The sequence below is a fragment of the Rattus norvegicus genome, chromosome 3 (genome assembly GCF_021556685.1).
Source record: "Rattus norvegicus strain SHRSP/BbbUtx chromosome 3, alternate assembly SHRSP_T2T, whole genome shotgun sequence".
NCBI classification, from domain to species: Eukaryota; Metazoa; Chordata; class Mammalia; order Rodentia; family Muridae; genus Rattus; species Rattus norvegicus.
In genome coordinates this window covers 45,460,926-45,487,692 of record NC_141536.1, presented here as the reverse complement: position 1 = coordinate 45,487,692, position 26,767 = coordinate 45,460,926, and the positions used below count along the sequence as shown (strand labels likewise).

Here is a 26,767-nt window from a genome sequence, read left to right as displayed (position 1 = left end):
GAGAAAACTTGAAGTCCTCTCCCCTGACTTAGGCTACAGGAAGCTAAAGAGAGTGATAACCTTGTCACGTGAACTTAAAAGGCTGTACAATGACCTCTAGCGCTCACATCCCATTCCTGAGTTGCTCTGGTTATGAAGGACCTATTAAATGTAGTGTTCACGAGCAAATAAAAAAGCTTAAGTGCTGTATAATTTTATAGAGTGGGATTTCTGTTTTATTTTTCAGCAATAATAATAATAACAGTAACAGTAGTGGTGTCTATTTCTAGGATTAAGTCCAAATTGTTATTACTTTAATACCTGGATGTTATTCAATTAATAACACACTCAGGTCACCCTAAATGAAAACTGAGCTTACCGGGAATAAGCTCATACCGGGAAAGAATCCATACTTATTTAAATTGCTAAAAAAAATAGATAATATTGAAATTTATAAAAATAAAAATATATAGGAAAGAGGTTTTCAAAGTATAAGAGTTTCAACTTTAGTTATTTACATATAGACTGTCATTTTAACTCTTGATCTAATCACAGTTTTATTAAATATTTTGACAGTTTTGATAAATCACATACATGGAATTCTTTAATTTTATAAATTATATTCTTAACTAAAACATCCCAGCATGGATTTACTAGCATTTAGATGACTTGTAATGTCAAAAATTCTTGACAATTAAAGAGTAATAAATCACAACCAAACTCAGACACCATAGAGATGGACTATATACTGACAAAGGTGTGTTCATACAGTGCAGGTAACAGAGTTGTATGAATCCGAGTATAAGGCAGTAAGGATCACTGACTGTATATAGTTACATTTTAAAAATTCAACAATATTGCATGACCTAATAAAGCTAGGTAATAATATATCTGATTTCGTAATTTTACATATTTTTTAAAAATTACACAACAGTCAAGTCCTTTGCTATAAGTGCAGTTTTAAATGTTATTTTCATTTTTAAAATGAATTACAACTAATCAGGACTAATGGGAATTTGATATTAGACATAGACATTACTTGAATGCAAGTTTTGAAGCTAAAACTGCTCTCTAGAATTATACTTCAGAGATAAGACATAAACACTGCTTATAAATTACTGTGGTGGGAGCTTCACAGGTTTTAATTCTTTATTTCTAGAATAATAATTACTATTAAATTATGTTACTGAAAAGATACCTTAAACATCAGAAAATTATATTGTACTTTAAATCTGATAAGCAATAAGGACTTCGATTTCTCCATCTGTATTAAGTAACAATTTACTTAGTAAAATAAAGGGCAAATAAATGGAAACACAGCAAGCATTCCAAATTTCCTTAAATTGCCTAGTATCTCAGTTGGTACTATTATTGTTTTGGGGGACAGTTTCTGCCTTTGAAAAGCTATATTACATCTCACAGGATCAAGCTTTAAATAAGACCTCAATTTTTATACATCATAATATGGTATCAGAAAACATTCCATTTCAAATTTGAAGCACAAAGCATCCATGTTTTAACAATCAGATTAGTTTGCTTCAGCCGCTGCGTACATGTAAATGTAATCCACACACTATAAACTCCAGGTCTGAGAGATATCAAGCTAATATTTATTTCTAAGTGCTTTACAGATTATTTGTAAAACCTGCATAAAGAGGATTCGGTGAGTGTGTGTGATTTTACTCTAACAATGACTCTGCACCACAGTGGAAGTACATGCTCAAACAAGACACCTCAGCAGCATTTTAAAGCAGCAACCACCTAGCCAATTTCTCTCTGTTCTGTAGTTTTCTAATCCACTCTCCCTGTGGTTGAGCAAAATCGAATTGCCTCTCACATTTGCAGACAGCTCTGTGAAGGTGATAATAGAGCTGCACCCTGCTGTCAGGAGGCAGGAAATAGGAAAATGGCATATGGGGCTAGAAAGAAAGAAAGAAAGGAAGGAAGGGGGAAAGAAAGAACGAAAGAACGAACAAAAAAGAGAGAGAACTAAACAAGAACAAAAGAGATTTCAACAAAGGACAATATAACCCAATGTGCTCTGCAAGTTAACCTCTTTTTAGAATCAGTCAGCATATTTAATCATTCATCTGGGACCTCACTCCAAATACATGAATGGCTGATTACCAAGTCTTTGGGACAAGTTTTCATTGTCTAAAATATTTAAAATAACCAACTCCAGAATACATCCTGTATAATGTCTGAAAAACAAAGCCCTTTAAAATAACATGCTATTAAATATTAGTGAAATGTATGAAGTAGGCTTTTAGTATGATTTAACATTCAAATTTATGAAATTTTTAAAAATTAAGGATAAACATTCATTCATGATTACAAATTAAAAATAAAACCCCTACGTTAATTTTTTAAATTGCTAATACCATGACATACATTTAAAGTCTTGCATAATTTCAATTAAAAAAAGCATTTGTGTGTGTGTGTGTGTGTGTGTGTGTGTGTGTGTGTGTGTTTAGTAAGGACACTTTCAAGTAAGGATTTTATTACATGCATGTGAATAAAGTGGCAGCAGACAACAATGAAGTTAGAACTGACTCTACCTTTCCTTTCACACTCTGAATGGGATCCACAACCACTGCCACAGCTCTCTCCGACAAGGCTTCAAAGCTCTGCTGAGTGTTGATGTCCACACCAGAAAGCCAACAGCCAAAGCCAGGGTGACTGTGATACCAACCAACAACCATCTCGGGCCTGAAACGAAGGGCACTCGGACTCAGAGCACAGCAATGCAGAGGAGAGGAGAGAAACAACACACTAACAGGGTATAAATTAAGAGAAGATGAAGGCACACAGGTGTGAAAAAGCACCATTAGAAACTCTGAAACCGGACACCATATTCTCCAGCAAGCATGGAAATGAGTAAGTGTGACAAAGGAGGGCTATCATTAAGAGACGCACATTAGCAGTGGTAGAGAAGGCTTTCAGACTTTCACCTTGTTACCACACTTCCTCAGAGCCAGCTTTTACCCTTTCAGCATTCGGTAAATATCTACTCTTTAACTCCTTAGCTCTGGGAGCTGGATTTCCAAGCACAGAGTACAGTTCTTAACAATGGACACCAGGATCCACTGTTGTGAAAGGATTAAATATCAATTAAACCAGCAGTACAACTAGGAACTCAGTCAAAAACCAATTTGCACTGCTCTGCTCAGCTGCTGAGCCTTTTGCTAACATTAATTTTGAAGTTTTCTCCACAGTAGAAGAATCTGAGCAAGAGAATGACAACTACTGGAGACTTAGCTTGAAGGGGAAAACACTTGGATTACTGTCTTTAAAAACTCATGTCTACACACATTTATTCAGAAAAACATTCGGCTGCAATTCTCAAATACACAGAACAGACCAGGCTTGTTGTTTACAAGTGAAGAGAACATAATTCTAGATGCTACACAGAGGAGCAGTAGGCCCAAGCCTATGACATGACAGCTGAGTGTCTTAATACAAGGCAGTTTTCTGATTGGTAGACTTCCACTCAGGATGTCAAGAGGCATCATACAGGCAGATCAACTACACTGATTCCTCCCCTAGGAATGATATTACAAATACCATTGACTTTAAAGTACATTTCCAAAATTATTTCTCATTCATTAAAAAAAAATACCCACCTTCCTGTTTGTTTCAGCATATCCAACATTTTGGCTTGGAACACTGGATCAACTGCTTCTACACTGACACCCTATATTAGAAAAAAGAAACTTTTTTTTTTCTCTGAGTAAAATACATACCGTAAATGAACATATAACCCTACCCACAATTTTGTATTATAATTTATATCTATAGGTTTTGATACATTTGGTGATAGCTACTCAAATCACTGATTTCTAAATCTGTCAAGTACCAAACTGCTGTTAGCTAATGATTGAGACAATATTCGGAGTGCTAAAAGTTTATGGCTGTTGCTCTGTATTTATAAGCTGTGCCAAATAACTGACAAACTACGATTTTTTTCAGTTATACCTACCTGTGGTAGGCATACCTCCTGATCTCATTCTCTGACAAGAGAAGGACTACAACTGGTCAGTTATTATACAATACTATTTTTTCAATAATATGAATAATTTGAAGAATCATATATTGCCTCATAAAACAGCAATCACAAAACTCATTACTAGACACAAACCACATAATCAATTCTCTTAAATATTGCATTAATTTGCAAGTTTACTAAAAAGTATGATTTTAGCACACAAAGACGCTTTATGTTAATAAAATGTCAATATGAAGGATGACCTATTATAGGTCAGTGCCATTTACCTCCTATAAGGCTGTCTTTCAACATCAGGAATCTAAGTCTAATCTAGCTATGCAAGCAGTTTAACAGAATCATTTCCTTCCCACCAAAGCAAATAACGTACTGAATTCCAAAGACAGCATCCTTGGAAAATAAGAAGGTACACTCTGTTGCTGGGCTATATCTTTTTGGGGCTTTGTTTTCATTGAAGAATGAAGAGGGAATGAAGAGGAGTGGAGGAGAGGTAGCGTGTAGGGAAAAGGAGGAGAGGGAGAAAGAGGGGATGACTTTGCAGAAATACCCTTTACAGAAGAGCCTCTTGATTCTTGAGCCAAAAGAAATACTTTCTGATTCTACTACACAGAGTGAATATAAGAATCAAAATAGCCTATCGCACACCATCAAGCAAGCATTTACACGGAGGTGTAGCAATAATATATAAGAAATCATTTATTATCCTGATTTTATAAATAGGGACTACCTATAACAAGTTAATTTTATGTATTATATATATTCTGATAGAAAAAGAATAACAGCAGACTAAGATTTAAATATAAATTTGTGGTTAACATAGCATTTACATATCCATATGAACAAAAAGTATAATGGATATCCAGAAAGACAAAACAATTCCAAATCAATTTACCAAAACAAAAACTTATCTCATCTAGAAGTATTGTAGATTTTCATATTGTTTTGTATTATCTGCAAATATGTTGCATGATATAGCAGATGCTCTGCAGAAAACACTTGTCTCATATGTGTATGTATACATGTAGCTATATGCATGTGTGTGTACACACATACAATGGCATCACTTAAGTGTTTATAATTTGTTCCTCAGTATGTGCCTTATCAAAGCAAGCTCATAGTAAGGCCTTTAAACAGAGCAAGCAGCTTTACCATTAAGGCTCACCCTTAATAGGAATACTGGTACAGTAAAGGGAAAAACCCACCAGAGAAACACAGTGAGAGTGGTATATATCAGGTTTTCAACAGTAAGTAGAGTTAATGCTGACAATCTTTGGTTTGAGTTTCAATGTGGGGCCAAATGGCTTCAAAATGTCTATTCAAGACAAGGAAGACCTTGAATCCTTCATCTCCTTTCTCCACCTCTCAAGTGCCATGACTCAAGGCATAAGCTACTGTATTGGCTTTTAATAATGCTTTTTCGCATTTTCTTTAAATCCAGCAGGGTACCATAGCACACACCTTTAATCCCAGTATTCCAATACAGAGGCACAGAGATCTCTGTCAGTTACAGGGCAGCTTACTCTATATACAAAATTCCAGGCCAGCAAGGGCTATATGGGAAGACCCCAATCTCTAACAAACAACAACCACAAAAAAATAAATAAATAAATAAAAATAAATAAATAAATAAATAAATCCAAAGAGGACTGGAGAGATGGCTCAGTGGTTAAGAGCACTGACTGCTCTTCCAGAGGTCCTGAGTTCAATTCCCAGCAACCACATGGTGGCTCACAACCATCCATAATGAGATCTGATGCCCTCTTCTGGTGTGTCTGAAGACAGAGACAGCATACTGATAAAATGAATGAATAAATCTTTTTTAAAAATCCAAACAAAAAGGTATAATGTACTACTTTTTATAAAAATCTACTGGCATAAATAAAAGGCAAAGCAAAATTACCATTAGAAAGAACCCATTTTAAACATGTAGTAGATTGCTTTCAAAACCTACATTTTACTACTTAACAACTGAATGTCACTCAGTACCATATATAGCACACAGACTTCAAAACAATAGAAACCTATGGGAGGGCTAATTCACATGTATTCCAATTTTATAGTTTCCAAAAACTTTGATCAAATGTTCAAAGTAATTAACTTTTATAGCACCTTACTTTTATAGCAACCAATTTTTAAATCCAGTAAGTAATTTAGTATTACTGTCATTCAGTTTATAAGAACTCATGGTGCATTTAAAGGACTAATGATTTAATTCAACACAAAATAAAATTTGTATTAGTAACCTTGTGATTGCTGCTTCCTAAAGCAAAGAAAAAAACATTAAAAAATGACAATTATTTTGAATTAAAAAAAGGAAAAAGAAGAAGAAGAGGAAGACATGTAGCAGTCAACATAAGTAATACTCACAGTTCCTGATTGTGGCATAGCAAACACATCAATCACTCTGACGGTGTAATCATCAACAAATTCGCCAAGCATTAGACCCATAACTTCCATAGGAACCCCAGCACGGCCATGTTTTAACATCTGTAAAGAGGAAGATAATTTGAACACATTTAATTGAAATCTTGACACACCCACCCACTCTGCCAAATAACCCATTTTGCTTCTGTGGAAATAAAAGCCTATTTTACAGATATACCCTAACTGATACTTAGGTCACCCTTACGCCTGAGGGAATTAGGGTGACAAATATACCAAAGGAAAAGAGTGAATGCAAAGGCAGCTCTGGAGCAGTACCTCTGCCCCTCCTTACCTTTAGCAACGCCAAGGAGGAGATGTAAACTTGTTCTGCTGTGTCTACGGCAGGGGCATCTGTAGGTGGACCCTAAAAACAAGTCCATCAGTTACTACAATACACAGAATACTGGAGTTAAAATTAAACTTACATGTAAAATAAACTTGATTATTATGAGAGCTTCTGGAAAAACATCAATTTTTATCCAACTGCAATGCAAATAATCATGAAATATCAAGCATGAAGGCAACTGTTAAAGCTCAGTATTCTGACAACTTCTCAACAGCCGTAAAGTTTACTCCCATGGTCTTCATCTACCTTGGCTACAAAATAATTACTGCCAATTACTGCAACATTAGTTAACATTACATCACAAGCCCATAGATTCTGAATGCCAACTGCTATTGGACTAGCTTGATAAACCCAAGATCAACAAACACAGCAGATCCTCAGAGCTGCTTCAGCGTTAGCTACAGACAGCGTGCAGATTAGGAACTGGGATCACTCTGCAGACTCATAGATACAGCGGGAGGGAAAATGGAAGAGGACTTCTAATCCCTAGGTGAGAGAGCTGTGAACAACATACTCTCTACACTTGCCTAATGAAGTTGTTGCCTTTCCCACACACAACAAATTTAGCACAACCACTTCAGGTGTGAACAAACTAGATAAGGTCAGTTAGGCACGAAAACACTTACAGCGGCTGACCACTGCCTTTAATGCTACTACAGATCAGTGAATCAGCTAAGTTTCTCCCTAAAAGATGCTATTTATTCACAAAAAAACATATCTCTCCTGGTTGTCACAGTGAGCTGCACAGGGGAACTTGTGGTCTTCACCCTCACGGTAGCCTCATCCAGCAGCCAGTAAGTGCAGATGCCATGCCAAGCACTACACGTTCTTTCAGGGTTTTTTGGTTTTTTATTTTTTTTTAAATACTGGGCAGTCTAGAACATAGTTTCTTTTCATTTTTATTTATTTTATTTCTTCTTCTCTCATATATTTTATCCCATCTACAGTTTCCCTTCCCTCCTCCCAGTCCTTCCCTACACCTAGGTCTCCCCCCCCCCCCCCCCCCGCTCCCGCTGTTTCCCTTCACAAAAGAGCAAGCCTCTCAGGGATATCAACCCAAGATAGCATGACTAGGCACAAACCCTCATATCAAGGCTGGACACGGCAACCTAGGAGGAGGAAAAGGCTTTCAACAGCAGGCAAAGAGTCCAAGACTGCTTGGCTCCCACTGTCAGGAGTCCCACAAGAACACCAAGCCACACAACCATAACACATATGCAGAGGGTATAGTCAGACCCATACAGACTCCTCAACTGTCACTTCTGCCTCTGTGAGCCTCTATGAGCCCCGCTTAGTTGATTCTGTGGGCTGTGTTGTGGTGTCTTTGACCCCTCTGGCTCCTACAATCCTTCCTAACTCTCTTCCTCAGGATTCCCAAGCTCTGTCCAATGTTTCTGACTTCTTTGACCGGTTTTACTTCTCTATATCATGTCAATTATGTTAACCATTCACTCTCTCTTGCTTTTGTGCTTTTACTTGTTGAAATTAAATTAACTGCTTTACTCATACCCCACTAACAATCTATATGTATTTCTATTTATACACTAAATTTGTCACCTTTTGAGGCTGTTAAAAAATCTTACTATTGTCATCGGAAGCATTAAAGCATAGCCAGTTCCCAAGTGCAATACTTCCCTTATCACTGAATGCAGTTTCACTGTTTCTTTCAAATGAACTTTCAAAACAAAAACTTGGTGGTAAGCTCAAGTACTTTTTGATGAAGTTATAGAAGCTTTAATATTTTCTATCCTAGCTAAGAAACTTAAGAAAGATTAGAAATGGAGCTGGAAAGATGGTTCAGTGGTAAGAGCAGTGGTTCTCTCTCAGAGGACCCAAGCTCGAATTTCAGCACACACATGCTGGCCCATGACTGCCTGTAGCTCATGTTTCTGGGAATGAAACATCCCCTTCTGGCCTCAAAAGGCACTACACATATGTGGTACACAGACACGCATGAAGGCAAAACCCCTATATATAAAATAAAAATAGATAAATCTTTAATAAAAATCTTAAAGATTAAGAAAAATTGAAGACTGTATCCAGTTAGATGTGATGATGCATTTGTGGAAGTTAAACTTTATCCTTAAGATGATAAACACCACATTCAAATGATTTCTTGGGCAATAACAACTTTAAAAACTGGTTGTCATCTGAAGATATTAAAATAGCCTTTTTCAATTTGCCAGAAAATAATTTTTAAAAAAGATCATATTTTTACCTTAAATATATCACTGATAGAATCCAGAAACTCTTCTCAGTCATCAATGAAAGAAAACACCCTGCCGTTGTTGGGTGTTATATATAATCAGTACTAGCAAAGCACATAGCAAGAACTCAGTAATATTTGCTGGAAAAGAATGAATCAACAGAGATGGTCCTGAAAGCTAATAGAACTGAAAAGGAAAGTTTCCAACAGTTGTCTGTAAGAGAGAGAGAGTACATGCAAGTGGAGGAGATCTGAGATTTTCTTATCATCTATTTTCTTAGGGCTCAAAACCAGACTAGAGAAAGTCCTATGTTAGGAAAAAGTAAGACCCTCAATCCTTTTTGGTACTGATACACGTACTGTTCTGCTCTCTTCTCTCTCTATCTCTCCGGACTCTGCCCGCCCTCTCTTTCCCCCTTCCTTCAAGTACTTGCTAAGTGATCTTGGTTGGTTTCAAAACCTTTGACTGCTCAGGTGTGGCCCACCTGTTTTATCTCTTCATTATGTATGTGAGTCAGAGACTAAAAATCCTGGACTGGGGTGCTGGCTAGAAGTAAAGAGGAATTGGTAAGTTAAATTTACAGAGACAGAAAAAAGCAGAGGGAGAAAAAACTGGGATACACACACTACCTTGAGAGCAATGAGTATCTATCTGGCTACAGTATTTCTACACACTCACCTGCTCTGACTAAGACTCAAAGGTGTAATAAAGAAGAGACCTCATTAAAGACCCTGCAAACTGAGTTCAGAGAGAAATGTAAAAACTTACAAACAGCTTAACAACAAAGATGACCTGCCTCAAGAGGGGAAAAAAAATATGTCTTTTGGTAAATAGTTCTGTGGACAAGCATATGGGTTCATAATTCAATCAGTAAGTTGTCTAAAAATTAGAGTAACAAGCAACATTTTAGAAAGCCTTTCTGTAAGTAGAATATGATTTTCTTTGTAATAAAGCATTGGAGGGGAGACAAGATTTAAAAATTAAGAATTAAAATTGCACAATAAGAAAATAGGACAAAATAACATTACTGTTGGTAGGTTCCATACAGTGGCACAGAATACAACATTCTCTCTTACAAATGGAGAGGGATAGAGCTCATTGTGACTGTTCCAGAAATAAAAATTTGAAAGATCTTTGAACTTTAAATTAACTGCTTAAAATGAAACCATGGTAAATATTTGACCAAGACACTTGTGGGGGTGCGTGGGGAGTAGACACAAGGCTGACGGTAAAGCACTGGAGAACCCAGATGCAGTACATTCCAAGTCTGCTCAAGGCTGCCCGGGGAGCCTGTGGGTTCGAGGCCAGCGGACTCGTCACAGGGAGTCCGGGGTTTCTGCTTTCAGGAACAGACTGTTAGTGCACTGCAAGAGTCAGCGTTCTGAACAAGACAAAGTTTCACCTATAGCCATCCCTTTAGGTCTTTAACAAACACATGCACATGCCTGTGTGATCAAAAGACATAAAACACTAAAAACTTAAGATACTAAAGTAAGATGAAATAAAACTGTTTACCGACAAATCAATGATGAACAACCGCCAAGTGGATTTAAAGTAGAAATTCATACACACACACACACACACACACACACACACACACACACACACACACACACACACGTACTGCTTAAAAGTAATAAAGTAAACACTAAGAAAGTTAGTCAACAGAAAAAAGTAGCTTAACTGAATGATCAGGACCAGACATGTTTCGTATTTCAGAGTATCCACAGTCTAAAACAGTTAAGCACCCACAATCCAAAAAAACCCAAATGGCTACAAATCGGAAATTTGTTTCAACACTTACTATTTTGACTTCTAAACATTTTGAATATTGGGTCTGGGATGCACACCTGGGGCCTGAATGTTTCTGTGGAGGCCACAGTGCTGCTGCTATGGCTCCCTTGGTCTGTGCTGCTCTGCTGAACAGAGGAACACTGCACACTGTTAGATCATCTCTGTGTCTGAAATCAATGAGGGAGTTTGCATTTACAGTTCGTTTTTCAGAACAAAAGTGACATTTGGCCATTCCTCTTTTCTGTTAACTTTATTAGGTTTTGATATGATTATAAAGAATTTATAGAATATGGAATTACAACGCTTTCCATTTTTATATCCTGCTGTGTATGTACATTAACATTACCTAGCATTTAAAAATCAAAGCATTCACTATTAAAACACTTGACTCTAACGCATCCTTTAGAGCTAACTGCTGTAATCAGTGTACCAAGAAATTCAGGTTCTCTCTATCTTGACCCTAACCAGACCGCTATATTACTGTAGACATTGCATTTCATTAGCTTTCCAAGTTGTCACCATAGAACTGAATATACTATTTCTTCTTATCCTGCTTAAAAAAAGGAAGCACTTCAAACTAAATTTGTTTCTCTATATCATGCTATAGCGTTAACCAGTAAGATTAAAGAATTACATTAAAAAAGGAAACTGAAGCGCGGCAGTAACTCATAACTAATATCTGTGCGATCCCGGTGCAGGAACACAGATGACAGGCACAAAACACAATATATAGTTTCTGAATATTAAAAAGCAAAATACGTAGTTGCCTCATTTATGTCAAAAAAAAGTCATTAAGTAAATAAATTTTAAAAATTACTAAGCCCTTAGCAGAAACACAGGCAAAGAATATAGAAGCTAATTATATAAAAAATACAATATGATATAAATATGAAATATGTCCAACCTCCCTAGCTGACCTTCTTTAATTAAAGAAATACCAATTAACACATTAAGACTTTCCCCAACAAGACAAGTTTTACAGTGTCCACTTTTGGAAAGGACGATGAAGGGGACCCTGAGCAGCACTGGCAGCCATCAATATGAGCTGGTATAACCCATCAATATGAACTGTCATAACCCATCAAAGCAGCTCAACAATGGATAGCAATAGCATTAGGGTTGCACAAACCTTGTGACTCATTTTTTCACTCCTACAAAATTTTTGAGTAAATAAAGAATGTTTGCAGGAACCAAAATGTTCATAACTGTCTTTAAACAATGCAAATAAATCCAAGAACTTAAACTACAAGTAAAGAACATTAATGAAAGCCTCGCCTTCTAATGGCTTTAGTCACCTTAAAGAGCGACAGCTATACATTTAAATCCAAGTATCTTAATCTGTTGCTATAGGGACAGGGTTTCTCTATGTACCTCAACCTATCTTAGAACTCACTACATAGACCAGACTACATCTGACTTCATCACAGAGGCACATCTGTCTCTGCCTCCTGAGTGCACAGCAGTAGGGGATATTTTAATTTAGAATCTTGGAAGAAGCCTACATTAAAGTAAAAGAAAAGAAAGAAGATAGGTCAGTCATAGGGAAAAGGGATAACGCATATAAAACTACCACGCCTGTAAGAATCCATTCACGAAATAGCAAGCATGTCAAATCATCAGACATATGTATATCTGAAGACCAAATTTGTCAACTGCAGCTCAATAAAGCTGAGGTAACAAAAATGAAAGCTACAAGAGGGGCGTGGCCACCAACTACACTACCATGAAGGTAGATCTTCCACAGCTTTGATGGAAGGGAAGCTAACTTGTCATCAGTTCATATAACAAACAGGCAGACTTAGTGTTTACTAATGCAAAGTATTCTAAAGCACTCAAGGATACATATTTTTGGCCAATTCTTGACATTTAAATAAGAGATTCCACTTTTAAATAATTACTTACTCTCAAAATCTAGAGCTCAACAATGATCATGACAGGATCATGACAGAAATCACAATACACATAAAATATTAAGAAAACTGAGGATGTTCGGAAAGGATCCAAGATACAATACAGCTCTTTAAATACCTGAAAGAAATGACAGAACACAGCAGCTGGCTGGACTAATAATTCTCAGGGAATGGTACAGACTCCAAACCAGCCCCACTTCTATCTTATGGAAACTTGTGAGCAGTACACATTTTTCTAAGTCACCAGAAATCAGGGTTCTAAAAGGCCCTACGGTGACTCTGAATCCTGATGAAACTTCAGGATCATTGAGACTACATTAACCAACACTACTATAAACCAATGGGGAAATTATCCAAGCTAGTAGACTGGGGTTCAGTAAGAGAAAAATCTTGTAATAGCCCAAGATACACAGAAAATTAAGAAAGACTCCCTGTAACTAGAGTTAATCGGCTCTGACAGACTTCTGAGCTTCTGAGGCGGATTAGCTGAAACAACACAGTAACCCCCTAACTCCATCATCACATTATTTCCAACACCAAAGTTAACGTGTTCTCTATAAATTAATCTGTTCAACCTATTTTATTTAATGTCTTGACTCTGATACTAGATTAATACGTAAGTAAGATTCCTGCCAATTCAATTCAGTTCTTATACCCAACATAAAACCAAGTTTATGAAAAGTTTTATTCTACAGAATGGCAGAGATTTTGAGAAAAGAGCTGCAAAACATACTATCAAAAAGTTTCCTCCTGGCTGTGATGGCTAGTTTTGATGTCAGCTTGATACAAGATTAAATAACTAAGGTTAACTAAGAGAGCAGAGGTGAGGAAAGTCTACAGGGCACTTCTTTTGAGATTGATATGAGTAGATTCGGCCCACTGTGGGCGGTGCCACCCCCTAGAGACTGGTCCTGAGTTGTTCAAGGCAGGTTGAGCAAGCCAGGAGGAGTAAGCTCATATGTAGTTCTCTTTCCCAGCTTGTTTCAGTTCCTGCCTCTGGGTTCTTGTCCAGCCCTGATCTCCCTCAGTCTGTTGCCTGGAAGTGTAAGAAGAAATAGTCTTTCTTCCCTAAATTGTTTCTGGTCCTGATGTCTTATCAGAGCAGCAGAAACCCTAACAAAAATATGTATCAAATAAGTTTAGAAAATACTGTGTGCATCTACCTGAACTCCCATGTTTATACTATATGCTGAACTCTTACTATAAACATTCACCCTGGGGAGAGGGAGAAGAAAAATATGTTCATCTAAACTTTTCAAAATCATACAATCCCATGAAGAAAACCTGAGGTTTCTGTTTCAGGGTATGGAGGAATTTCCAAATGTGTGACCAGTTACCATTCATTATTTAGTTAAAATGTATAGCACAAAAGTTTCTCTTGTGAGACAGCTAAAGCATATACTGACACAGACTGGAAGCTAAAGCTTATCACCCACTAGAACTAAAGTATGATTCTGATGGACAGTGATGTGCGGTTTCCACTACAGCACACCAGCAGGCAGGCAAATCAACTTTTCTCTGATAGCTGAGCTGTCATGCTTTAGCTTTAGGATCTGAAACCATTTCTACTAAGGAAAGGGAAAGAAACATGGGGTACCCTTCCTATTGAAGGGCAGTTAAGATGCCCAGAGAGGAGGAACACCTGTGTGTTTCTGTGTATTTTCTGAAATGTGGATGAGTGCACTGAGTTATACAGTGCAAATGCAATACTGAACACACTTGTATGTGTGTGTGTGTGTGTGTGTGTGTGTGTGTGTGTGTGTGTGTGTGTGTGTGCATGTGTGTGGGTATGGGTTGGGGGGTTATTGATAGGGAAAAAAAAAAACAGATTAAACTCCACCAGGAGGAATTAGACTCTAACAAAGCATTTAGGGTATTTTTAAAACCTCAGCATACGAGTAAATAGTAAAGAACAGTTCTTTACTCCCGTTTCTCATCACAATTTCTGCCATAAAGTCCTTCAAAAGCCCCCAAAGTACCTTAATGGTGCTCTCTATTCCTAGACACCTGCTACTGAGAAGCCTGAAACTCTGTTTTCCTCTCTCTTAAGCTCCTATCTCTGAATCTATAATATTTGTCTTCTGTGGTCTTTTGAATTTCACTATTCAATTCATGAGACAAGAACCCGAAATCGCTTGCTCTCAAATACAACCCCAGTTTTCTCATATCATTAGTTTGATACAATGGTCCTCCACCTTCTTAAGGCTGTGACCCCTTAATACAGTTCCTCATGTTGTTGAGACCCCTCCCCCAACCATAAAATTATTTTTGTTGCTACTACATAAGTATAATTTTGCTTTTATCTAAATTGTAATATAAGCATCTGATATGTGGAATATTTGATATGTAACCCCAGTGAAAGGGTGTTTAGCACCCAGAGGTTACAACCCACAGGTTGAGAGCCATAGCTTTAATACATTTTAAACTGAATAAATTTAAGCCACAATAAAAATCAGATAATGGTTTATCTCAGAAGCAGAGATCTCAAGATACTTTATGGTAGCCTGGTGTGGAGGTGCACTCCTTTAATAGCAACATTAGTGAAGCAGAGGCAGGTGAATCTCTGAGTTCTGGGTCAGCCAGGACTACAAACACACTGTCTTTAAAAAAGAGAAAAACAAAAGAAAACCCCCACACAAAAGATATTTTACAGCTATTTCCCAGGCAAATAAAAATATTAACAGCTCTACTTCAAATATTAAGTAACTTAAATGTGTATACATTTAAGTCAAGAATCCCTACATTCTTGGGGCAGAGGCTGGAGGACAGAGATACAGTGAGACCATGATTCAATGACTCAGTGAGGGAAAACACAGGACAATGATTTGTCCAGGTGAAGCCTAGAGCAGCAGGTGGTTCTTCCCCTGACTCTCAGAGACTTCCTAATCCTCTAGCTTTTCCTGCCCTCATGCCTCATTTTTCCCACCCTAAGACTATAATGGGGGAAAAAAGTATGAACTAATACAAACTGTTCCCCCCGCCCCAAGGCAAACTTAACTATTGTTAGGATAAACCTACACTGGATTAAAACATACAGAATGGGAAAAGTTATCTATAATGTGCCAACTATTCATGTGAACTCTACTGAGCTTATGACAACTATTTTACCAGCATACTAAGAATGTAAGGCATTTTTTTAATCTTTATTAACTTGAGTATTTCTTATTTACATTTCGATTGTTATTCCCCTTCCCGGTTTCCAGGCCAACATGTCCCTAACCCCGCTCCCTCCCCATCCTCCCCCCATTGCCGCCCTCCCCCCAAACAACCACATTCACTGGGGTTTCAGTCTTGGCAGGACCAAGGGCTTCCCCTTCCACTGGTGCTCTTACTAGGATATTCATTGCTACCTATGAGGTCAGAGTCCAGGGTCAGTCCATGTATAGTCTTTAGGTAGTGGCTTAGTCTCTGGAAGCTCTGGTTGCTTGGCATTGTTGTTCATATGGGGTCTCGAGCCCCTTCAAGCTCTTCCAGGTCTTTCTCTGATTCCTTCAACGGGGGTTCTATTCTCAGTTCAGTGGTTTGCTGCTGGCATTCGCCTATGTATTTGCCCTTTCCTGGCTGTGTCTCTCAGGAGAGATCTACATTCAGTTCCTGTCGGCCTGCACTTCTTTGCTTCATCCATCTTATCTAGTTTGGTGGCTGTATATGTATGGGCCACATGTGGGGCAGGCTCTGAATGGGTGTTCCTTCTGCCTCTGTTCTAAACTTTGCCTCCCTATTCCCTGCCAAGGGTATTCTTGTTCCCCTTTTAAAGAAGGAGTGAAGCATTCACATTTTGATCATCTGTCTTGAGTTTCATGTGTTCTGTGCATCTAGGGTAATTCGAGCATTTGGGCTAATAGCCACTTATCAATGAGTGCATACCATGTGTGTTTTTCTGTGATTGGGTTACCTCACTCAGGATGATATTTTCCAGTTCCATCCATTTGCCTACGAATTTCATAAACTCGTTGTTTTTGATAGCTGAGTAATATTCCATTGTGTAGATGTACCACATTTTCTGTATCCATTCCTCAGTTGAAGGGCATCTGGGTTCTTTCCAGCTTCTGGCTATTATAAATAAGGCTGCTATGAACACAATGGAGCATGTGTCTTTGTTATATGTTGGGGCATCTTTTGGGTATATGCTCAAGAGAGGTATAGCTGGGTCCTCAGGCAGTTCAATGACCAATTTTCTGAGGAACCTCCAGACTGATTTCCAGAATGGTTGTACCAGTCTGCAATCCCACCAACAATGGAGGAGTGTTCCTCTTTTTCCACATCCTCGCCAGCATTTGCTGTCACCTGAGTTTTTGATCTTAGCCAGTCTCACTGGTGTGAGGTGAAATCTCAGGGTTGTTTTGATTTGCATTTCCCTTATGACTAAAGATGTTGAACATTTCTTTAGGTGTTTCTCAGCCATTTGGCATTCTTCAGCTGTGAATTCTTTGTTTAGTTCTGAACCCCATTTTTAATAGGGTTATTTGTCTCCCTGCGGTCTAACTTCTTGAGTTCTTTGTATATTTTGAATATAAGCCCTCTATCTGTTATAGGATTGGTAAAGATCTTTTCCCAATCTGTTGGTTGCCGTTTTGTCCTAACCACAGTGTCCTTTGCCTTACAGAAGCTTTGCAGTTTTATGAGATCCCATTTGTCGATTCTCGATCTTAGAGCATAAGGTAAGGCACATTTTAGTAACTGAATACGATATAGGTTAAACTTCAACGTTCTTTAACAACACCTTCAACAAGAACTGAAAGCATTAGAATTTACTAAGGAGGCATCTAAGCAAGAAAAAAATCCGGAAGTAAAGAAAGCCAGTCTATGTTTAATACAATACCACTCAAAATAAACACATGCACACATATCCAGCAGGCCCACAACGTAAGGCACAATGCTCTCATTTTTCATATATTCCATTACCAAGTCCTTTCAGTAAACAAGGTCATGGAAGAGGCTTCTGTTGTCTATTATCAGTTATACATACTCCCAAGTGCAAAAACTGACTTAGTATAACTATTCTGGAAAAAAAAGTTTGTATTAGGCTCATAAGAAGAACAGAGAATTAAAAACCAGACGAGGAAATTTACAAGTTAGATTCAAATTTTTCCTTTAAGGGTTTTTTTTTTTTTTTTTTTTTTTTTTGGTTCTTTTTTTCGGAGCTGGGGACCGACCCAGGGCCTTGTGCTTCCTAGGTAAGCGCTCTACCACTGAGCTAAATCCCCAGCCCCCCTTTAAGGGTTTTCAAATGCCTTATAGCAATGAGTATCTTTTCTCAACAGTTGAAGTTGTTTAACATGAACTGAAGTGAACAAATGGCTGGGAAACAGGAGCTTGGCCAGACTGAGAGGATACTGTATACTCTTCCCAAACCCTATTTCTGTTAACAATTCAGACTTCAGAGCAGTCTCCATTGCTACAGTTCAGTCTTTCTTGGGCTTTAAGAGCTTCAGTGTTTCTATGCATATTTTTACAGTAGTATCTGGTGACTGAAAATGGAAACATGCAACATTTAGTGCTGTCTCTTTGGCAACTATTTAAACTACTTGCCGGCCGCACCACCATGTGCCACTAGTAAAGTCAAGAAGAAGGGATAAAAGGCCAGCTATCTTACTTATTGGTGGACCTGTCTAGTCTTGTATTGTCTAAATGTATTAAACCATCCACTATTTAAGTACTTATTTGTTTCTATTTATGTGCACAGGTTGGTGCCCTCTGTGCGGACACCTCCAAGCAAACTGACGGTGGGGCAGTGGTTAGCTTACTATTTTTACCCTAAATCTTAAAAAATAAGGTTTGGGAATTTGTTTTCACTATCCATTGCTTTAGAAGAATCTCACCTTTATCATCCCGCGTTCTATAATCCTACCTTTTCTTCGAGCTTCTGCTTTTTATTAGTTAAACTTCATAACTGAAGTGTTTTTCCCCACTGTCTCTCCTTCAAGATCAGACATTCAGTGAAGGGCAGACCACAACTAAATGACAAGTATCTCAGTCTGAATTGAGTTGACACTGACGTGCTATAATAAACAGCAACTTTCACTTTTCACACTTAATGGCTCACCTTATTCAGTAAAAATTTGAAATGTGGTTTAAACAATACTGTGTTTTAAGTCACTGTACAAGTTTTATTTTACTTGTTTCATTTCTATCTTTTTTATTTTGTTAGAAAAACTTCCAAACTGTTGCAACTTGGAAGTATGCTATGTTAATCTAGTTAATAAAAGGTAATCTCTTCTAACATATTAGGTCAAATAAAATTTATGAATAATAAAAAACAAACAAACAAACAAAACCTGAGAATCTGTCAGTCATGGTAGCACAGACCTGTCACCCCAGAACTCAGGAAGCTGAGGCAGGAGGACTGGTACTTACTTGAGGCCAACCTGGGGCTACACAGTGAGAACACAGCCAGCATGGAATATACCGAAGACTCTGTCTCAAAACAAGCAAACAACATAAACCAGAATATGACTTATAGTTATATAATCCTATAAATCCATGATTTTATTCAAAGAGTAGAAATGAAAATGCTTGTGTTACTAAATCTGCAGGACTCAATTCTTATAGGCCACTTTAAAATTACTTAAATCTGACTGCTTGAAGTTTGTTTGCTTGAAAGTTTTAAAATGGGGGGGGATGGTATCTACACTGTAAGCTGAGTCAATGGCCTGAACACCTGTACATGACTGCCCACAGGCAACACCACCAGCCAGCATTCACCAACGCCCACCCTGTGGGGACAGAAACCAATGCACTCCACAGCAGCACAGAGATCACCTAGCACAATGAATTAAACAGAAATGACCACAGAGGTCCACAAACATTAAATACGGCTACATTAAATGATACTTGAGTTTTCTGTTTTGTTTTCTCCTCATTTAGAAGGTTAAAAATCTGATCTAGCATAAAAAAGCTGTGACTTTTACTTGGGCAGCCCTTGTTGACTAAGTGCTAAAAAAAAAAAAAATTAAAAAATTAAAAAAAAAGACATTTGCCATTATAACAGCATAAAAACCATCGCCTCGAAGTGTTACCTACTCAGGCCTTTTAACAAATTTGTTAACACTATTAGTTATATTACTCCACCTTTCTCTTAGTGTGAACTGGTATCAATTATTTAGCCAATTTTACTATGTTATTAAAATACCTGCTGATTAATCATGAATCAAAGTGTCACATAAAAGAAATGTAAAATAAATAGTATCAGTGAATTGTAACATTTTCCAAATATCTAAGACTATAAATTTACTTTGGAAAATGACATGAAACGCTTTAAAATTGCAATTAAAATGTTGCAGACTTTTTTTATTATAGCTGTCTAAGGTGTACACTTGATCTTGAATTTTAGAATGATCATTAAAAGTGTATTTAAATGTTTTTTAAAAAAGAGAAGAGACTTTGTTAACAAATGAATTTAATTTTTTATTAATGAAATTAATTTAAAAGACATGAGTAGGTACAGTTAATACAAAACAAAAGCTAACTATATACAGTACTCCAAACAGTTAACAGAAAATATTTTTAAATTTTATAGTGCCTAATATGCCTCAATTCTATTATAAAATTCATATGTTTCCACAATTAAAACCAAAACTAAGCATAAAATAATATATGAATCCAAACATATACAAATTAACTACCGCTGTATTGTTTATCTCTTACCCAGCAAGGTAAGAAAGAACCTTTTAATACTTTAATTTTTGAGTATTAAACAACTAGTGTGAAAAACAAGCTGCATGTAAACTATTCCTACTGCCTGAGCTTCAATGACTAGCTGAAGCAACCTGTTCTAGGAGGTGTTAATTGGCAATAGGAGAGCAAGTCAGAAGCATGTTCCCCACCGTCCTAACCCAGCAAGGCTAGGTCATTAAAGTGGAAATGAATTCTTTCATGTGGACTTAACTCTTTCACTACATGATTTCAGCTGTTTTCTCTCAATTAATTTTTTAAAAACTTGTTACTTTTTAGAGTTAAAATTGTTCCAAAAGAGGGAGGAAGGAGTCCTTTGGCTGACAGTTCCAGTGACTGTATTATTCAGAAAAGAACACAGCAAGTTAATTGCAATGTAAGTGCAACTCTCTTCTTAGATAAACATATAAACTAATTGTATTTGCTTAACACCAGAATAAAAATCTAGCATACAGTGTTTAGAAATAGCTCAGAACCATTTTAGTCATAAGAAATTTCATTTACATTCAGGCTTAAGAATCCAACAACTATATAATTAATCACCTTAACACTGAGATAAATTTTCAGTCATTTTTTTTTATTTTCAAGGTGCACATAAAATTCCAAATATAAAAATTCTTTGAAGCACAGGAGTTAATACACCTTTCTAATTATGTTTCATTATTCTGATAAGGTGCAGTCACAGCATATCCTGATGACTGGTTGCCAAAAAAAGCCAAAATTCCTTTTATGGCATGATCTCAGGTTTCCAGATGGCACATTAATTCTTTAAAAAAAGAGAGAGAGAGAGAGAGAGAGAGAGAGAGAGAGAGACAAAAAAAAAGGGAAGAAAATAAGAATGGAAATGTCAAAATAATGATGCACTGCCTTTCAAATGCCACATTTATAAATACTAATATTCCCTATATTTTTATTTTAAGAATTTAAAACAAAAGTTATATAGACAAGATACTAAATCTTATAATTAAAGAGTAATTAATGTGTATGCCACTGTATCTCAATTCTGAGTAATTTTTAAAGTACTGACTTGAATGAAAACATCAGGCTGAAAAGTAAACATTTGAAAACTTTACTTTATATCTGACACTAAATATCTGTGATAAATTGATAAATAATTAGAATATGATGATGGAGGCATAATTTTACTCATTGTTGAAATACCTCTGGACTCCTGAATAACTCTAACCAAAAAAAAAAAAAAGTGCTTATTTATTAAAAGCTGCATTAGTGGAGATTGCAAAGGTTCAAGGATATCAAACCTGAGATACAGCACACTCCTTCCTATATATACATTATTCCTTTTATCCTTTGCCCTCCTTACTCCTGTCAAGTTCTCTAATTTATCTGACATACTCAGCTCCTTGTTGAAAACACTGCCATCCTAAGCCTACTGAACTTCTCTAATACAACACACTAAGTGGCTGCCTTAGAACCAACATTTTAAAAATATAAAAATTTCAATGGGGAGCAGGCAGTGAGGTGAAAGTGATACACTAGCAAGAGAGATAGGGAGATAACACCATTATCTAGTTATAAAAAGATCTAAGTAAGAACTGGTGGCCCAGTGTCTGGTACACAACTGACATTTCTTTCCCTTCAAGACCACTCTGACAGTCATTTTGAGACAATTTTCACCTATTTAAAAGTGTGTGTGTATAAGATATCATGAATATCAGTCACATTAGACATGTATAAACTGTTCTACCAGAATAACTAAACACCCTCCCTTCTGGGTCACTACGACTACCATCCACACAGTAGGCAAGATCAAGTACAGTGGCTGCTTTTCAAAAGAAAACTTTGGGTTCAAACTTTAGAACCCAAAAGATAACTTATGAACTTCTGAGAAACGAATTATGTTGTTTTTTATAACTCAAGAGGGGACCAAGAAAAGCAAAATCCTGAATTCCCTATAGCAGAACACTGAGGCATCAGAACTGTTCTAGTAACAGACACTACATACAAACATTTGTATTTCTCTTCTATATTTATATTATTTGTGTGTGAATGCATCAACTAGGCTATACATACAGAGGTTGGAAGACAACTTTTAGTAGTTAGTTCTTTCCTTCCACCATGTATGTGTTCCAGAGATCAAATTCACACTGTCAACTTTAAGTAGCAAGCATTTTTATCAGCTAAGCCATTTTGCTTGCCTGGTCCCACTTAAAAATACTGTTCAACTAGTACTGCTTATTTTAAACGTTTAAATTACACAAAATTACAAATGAAGTGATCATTTTGGGAAGTTTATAAATCATTACTTCATACCCTAAATTAGGCAAACTTATCACCCATACATGCAATATATATAGGGAGATATATATAGTCATATATATATGTATGTATGTATGTATGTATGTATGTATGTATGTATATGACTATCTTGTGTATTGTATGGCTGCATTACCTGTCAATTAAATAGAAGGTGGAACATCAGGGAGGCAGAAAGAACTCTGGGTTAGAGCCAGGTGAGGAGTAAGACAGACACACGGTACCTGAGCACGAGTAATCAGCCATGTCGCAGAATGTAGGCTGGAATAAATGGAATGTTTTAAGTCATATCTAGTCAGAGAAGAATCTAGCTATATGGCTAAGGTGTTTGTAAACATATTTTGAGTCTGAGTCTTATTTCTGGGAGCATGGGGCTGGGAGGAAGAACCAAGGTCAAACTCCAGACACATAGAATAAATGATTTCATCTATTCACTCAATAACCATAAGCTTAAGGGACCTCTGTCATGTGTGCTACACAAAGGCAGGCAATTCTCCTCCTTTAAAAGGTTTACAAAGTAGAAGGCACCCAAGAAAGCAACAATAAAAATTCCAACACAGTAAGATAAATACAAAAATACAAGAAAGCATGTAAGTCATAATAGCCAATTTGATACATCTTCCCTTATGCTAAGAACTGAAGAATATGCAAGGCTTTCCCAAGTCAGAAAGGAACAGTACAGAGCAAAGCAACAGACAGAAACACACTATCAGGCACAGGAGACATGGTAGCAATTGTCCTATGCATTACTGTTCAAAGAGTTCCAAACAAGAATATTAGCTGGTTAGCTTAAGAAACTTAGATGTCAAACATAATTTAATGCCACTTCAGTCTGAATGGATGCTTTTCTAAAGGACTCTTTTAAAGAGGAGATACTTTGGGGCTGACAGTTTGGCTCAGTTAGTAGAGTGCTTGCTTTGTGAACATGAGAATCTAAATTTGAACCCCAGGACCCACGTAAAAAGCTAGGCATGGTAGGGTACACTTGGAAAGTGCTTGTAATCTCAGCACCAAGGAGGCAGAGAGAGAGAGAGGAAGATTCCCTGGGGCTCGCTTGCCAGTCAGTTAAGCCTAACTGGGTAAGCTCCAGGTCAGTGAGAAACACTATTTCAAAGGAAGAGGATAGCATTTCTGAGAATGACACCCAGAGTTACCTCCTTGTTTCACTCACTCGTGTACACACAAAAGCACAGACTCCTGCAAATTGTTCTTTGATCTCCATGGTGCAGGTGTGCATGCATGAACAATCACACACACAAATAGGCAAACTTGTTACTTGTACTTGGCATTTATGGAAGTAGTTTAATCTTAATATAAATCTTAATATTAAAAAAAAAAACAAAACCAGGAGCTGGAGAGATGGCTCAGTGGTTAAGAGCACTGACTGCTCTTCCAGCGGTCCTGAGTTCAATTCCCAGCAACCACATGGTGGTCACAAACATTTGTAATAGAATCTATTGCCTCTTCTGGTGTGTCTGAAGACAGCTACAGTGTACTCCTATATATTAAATAAAATAAATCTTTAAAAAAACAAAACAAAACAAAACAAAAAACCTGACACATCTGAAATTCTTGGGATTCCCAACTGGGCTCAGAAATCCAGTTAGAAAAAATTCAAGAGCTGTGCTCACTCTCCAGAGATCTCCAGGCAGCTCAGTTCTCCTAGAAAAAATTCTAAAGAACTGCTACCATTTTTTGCCCAGGTTTTTATTTACATATCAACCCAGTTATTTATTCCAGGTTACTCTTGACCATCCCACGAATCAGCACTTGACTCTTACGAAAAGGACAACAATATTCTTTTTAAAAAATTACAAAAGAATTGAGAGATCTGACTGCCTTTGTAAACTTAGCTAGGTGAGACATTGTCCTGAGACTAACATTCTAACCATACCTCAACCTAAATTAGCTCTGTCCCAGGTTGACCCTAAACTCAGGAATCTGCCTGCATTTGTAATATGAGGATGCATTTGTACACTGCATCCTCATATTTTTTGCATAGTTGAAAAGTTACATACTTTCAAATTCATGCTTTTAGAGCTCTTTTCCATAGCTATAAGGGCTGTCCTGAAGGTCCCAGAGGTTATCATTTGCTGAGACATTAGCCACACCTTCCCCTCCCAGACTCATGCTGCCTCTGATCATCATGGAGTTGTTAACAAGAAGGACATTCCTTGAAGGAGAAGCATAAGAATATGTACATCATTATACAAACGAGCTTTCCACCCACAGCAGCCGTCCACACTCATGGACGCCCATACCCTGCTGGCTCTGTTCCAGGGACAGAAACCATGTCACTCTGTCCCTGACACATGGCACAAGTCTCAAACCTGGGGTTCCCTTTAACATGCTGTTCTCAGAATATAGTATTCTTTCAACACATACTGTAAGCAGTAAGCAACGGATTATCAGACATCCAAGCAATGGACACCCCTGGAAGGGAAAGCAGAGTCAAGACGGGATTAGTTGCATCACTGATCAGAAAGCTGAAGGTTAAGTGGATGTTACTGTGATCAGCTGTTAGAAACAGCAGCCACAAGAGCCAGGCCCTGGGTGTTTAAAGGAATACTAATAGCCTTTCTGTATGTATGCAGTTTTTGCTTTGTATTTTTAAAATGCTATCCTCATGCTGCTTTGTCTCCCAAATGTTATTTATCTCATCTAATGAAAGAAAAAGACAAAAGAACATGTAAGAAAGACGTGCATGTGGGCATGGGTTTCAGAATATGGAGTTTAGAAAACCTGTGTGACAGACAGTATGACAAGCACTAGATATGTATATGATGATCTAATTAGATGTAGTGCTAATTCTTAAATGTAGTGTCTCCAAAACTACATATTATATTTATACACAAATATAAAAATGAATATATAACACAGGTTTGGGGCCAAAATAACAGGAAACGTGATAAGCTTTAGGAATAATAAAAGCAGAACAAGGCCTGATGTTCAAAGAGCCTCTCCAGAAAACATGCAAGGAACATAGAGGTGCTTTTTAGTCCTGTGTATATCTCAAAACTGTGTCAAGTGAAATAACCCTGATGCCTGGGTCCAGTCAGAGGTTCTGATTTGACTGCTCTGGGGTGAGGTTCAAGTACCATTTGGTTTTTACTGTTGTTGTTTTTGTTTTTGTGGTTTGGGGCTTTTTTCCTTTTCTAAGACAGGCTCCCACAATCCAGCCCCTGCTGGCCTAGAACTTACTTAAGTAGACCAGACTGACCTAGAATTCACAGAGATACTGTCTGCTGCAGTTATACGAGCTGAGATCACTATGTGTGCTGGGTTTAAAGGCTTGCACCACCACACTAGACAAAGCAAGTTTTGTCTGTAGATGCCAGGTGATTGCTGGCAAAGGACCACTGTCCTAAACTTATAAAGGAAAGGACTGCACTGCTGTCAGCCAATGAAATGATTGACACAAGTTTGCCCAGCTAGCTGTCTTGAAATTTCAGAAGTTCAGAGCCAATTTCAAAACACATCAAATTCTTCACCACTGCAATTTATTATAATTTCAATTCAGTTAGGCAGTGACAAAATATCACAGAAGTAGGAAGTAGTTTGATATTAGTTAGGTATGGAGACATTGCATGTGGCAATTCTTGTCATGTATAAAATACTCCTGAGTCTTGAGTACACAAAAATGTTGGCCCCCTTCCTCTTGTAGTTAGGTGTGAACAAGTAAGCAACTAAGAGAAATGAAACTGCCTGACCTTTACTGCATTCAATGAGAACTTTTAAAGAGTGACTATGCCATTACCTGGAATCTCAGAATACTGACAATACCACAGAACAGAGATCCATCACAGTGTGACAGAAAAGAGTTTTGTCACGCTGAGCCATTAAGATTTAGTTGTTTCTAAATCATGACCTGACACCAAAGTAACTTTTAAGGGAAGAGAAAACCAGGCCATTTCAAAAGACTGGAAAGAAAGTAGCAAATATTAAATAATGAAAGAAAGCAGAAGAATTTTAGAGAGAAAATCTTGCAGTCCTACAAGGGATGACCAAAATAGCATGGAACATTAAAGTAATTAAATAGTATACGGTAAAATGGCTACCTGAAGATATCAAGGAACCTACAACAGGAGCTCAAACTGTTTTAAAAATACAAAACAAACACAAAGTACCTCACGAGTCAAATAAATAAGTAAGTAAA

General features: G+C 37.3%; 1 protein-coding gene and 1 long non-coding RNA gene across 2 annotated transcripts in view; both read right to left on the bottom strand.

The window, feature by feature from the left end:
• Psmd14 (proteasome 26S subunit, non-ATPase 14) overlaps window positions 1–26,767 on the bottom strand; it is a 92,732-nt gene that overhangs the window by 31,934 nt on the left and 34,031 nt on the right. Inside the window, exons 4-7 of the mRNA NM_001025689.1 lie at window positions 6,699–6,770; window positions 6,350–6,469; window positions 3,603–3,673; window positions 2,538–2,688 (exon numbers count right to left, since the gene is read on the bottom strand). Of these exons, the coding sequence (NP_001020860.1) occupies window positions 2,538–2,688; window positions 3,603–3,673; window positions 6,350–6,469; window positions 6,699–6,770 (414 nt within the window). The remainder of the gene's footprint in view (window positions 1–2,537; window positions 2,689–3,602; window positions 3,674–6,349; window positions 6,470–6,698; window positions 6,771–26,767) is intronic.
• On the bottom strand, window positions 20,046–22,867 carry LOC147995481 (uncharacterized). Its single transcript, XR_015683522.1, has 2 exons — window positions 22,748–22,867; window positions 20,046–21,103 (listed from the first exon to the last, which is right to left on the bottom strand). It is a non-coding gene; the product is annotated as an uncharacterized LOC147995481 (long non-coding RNA).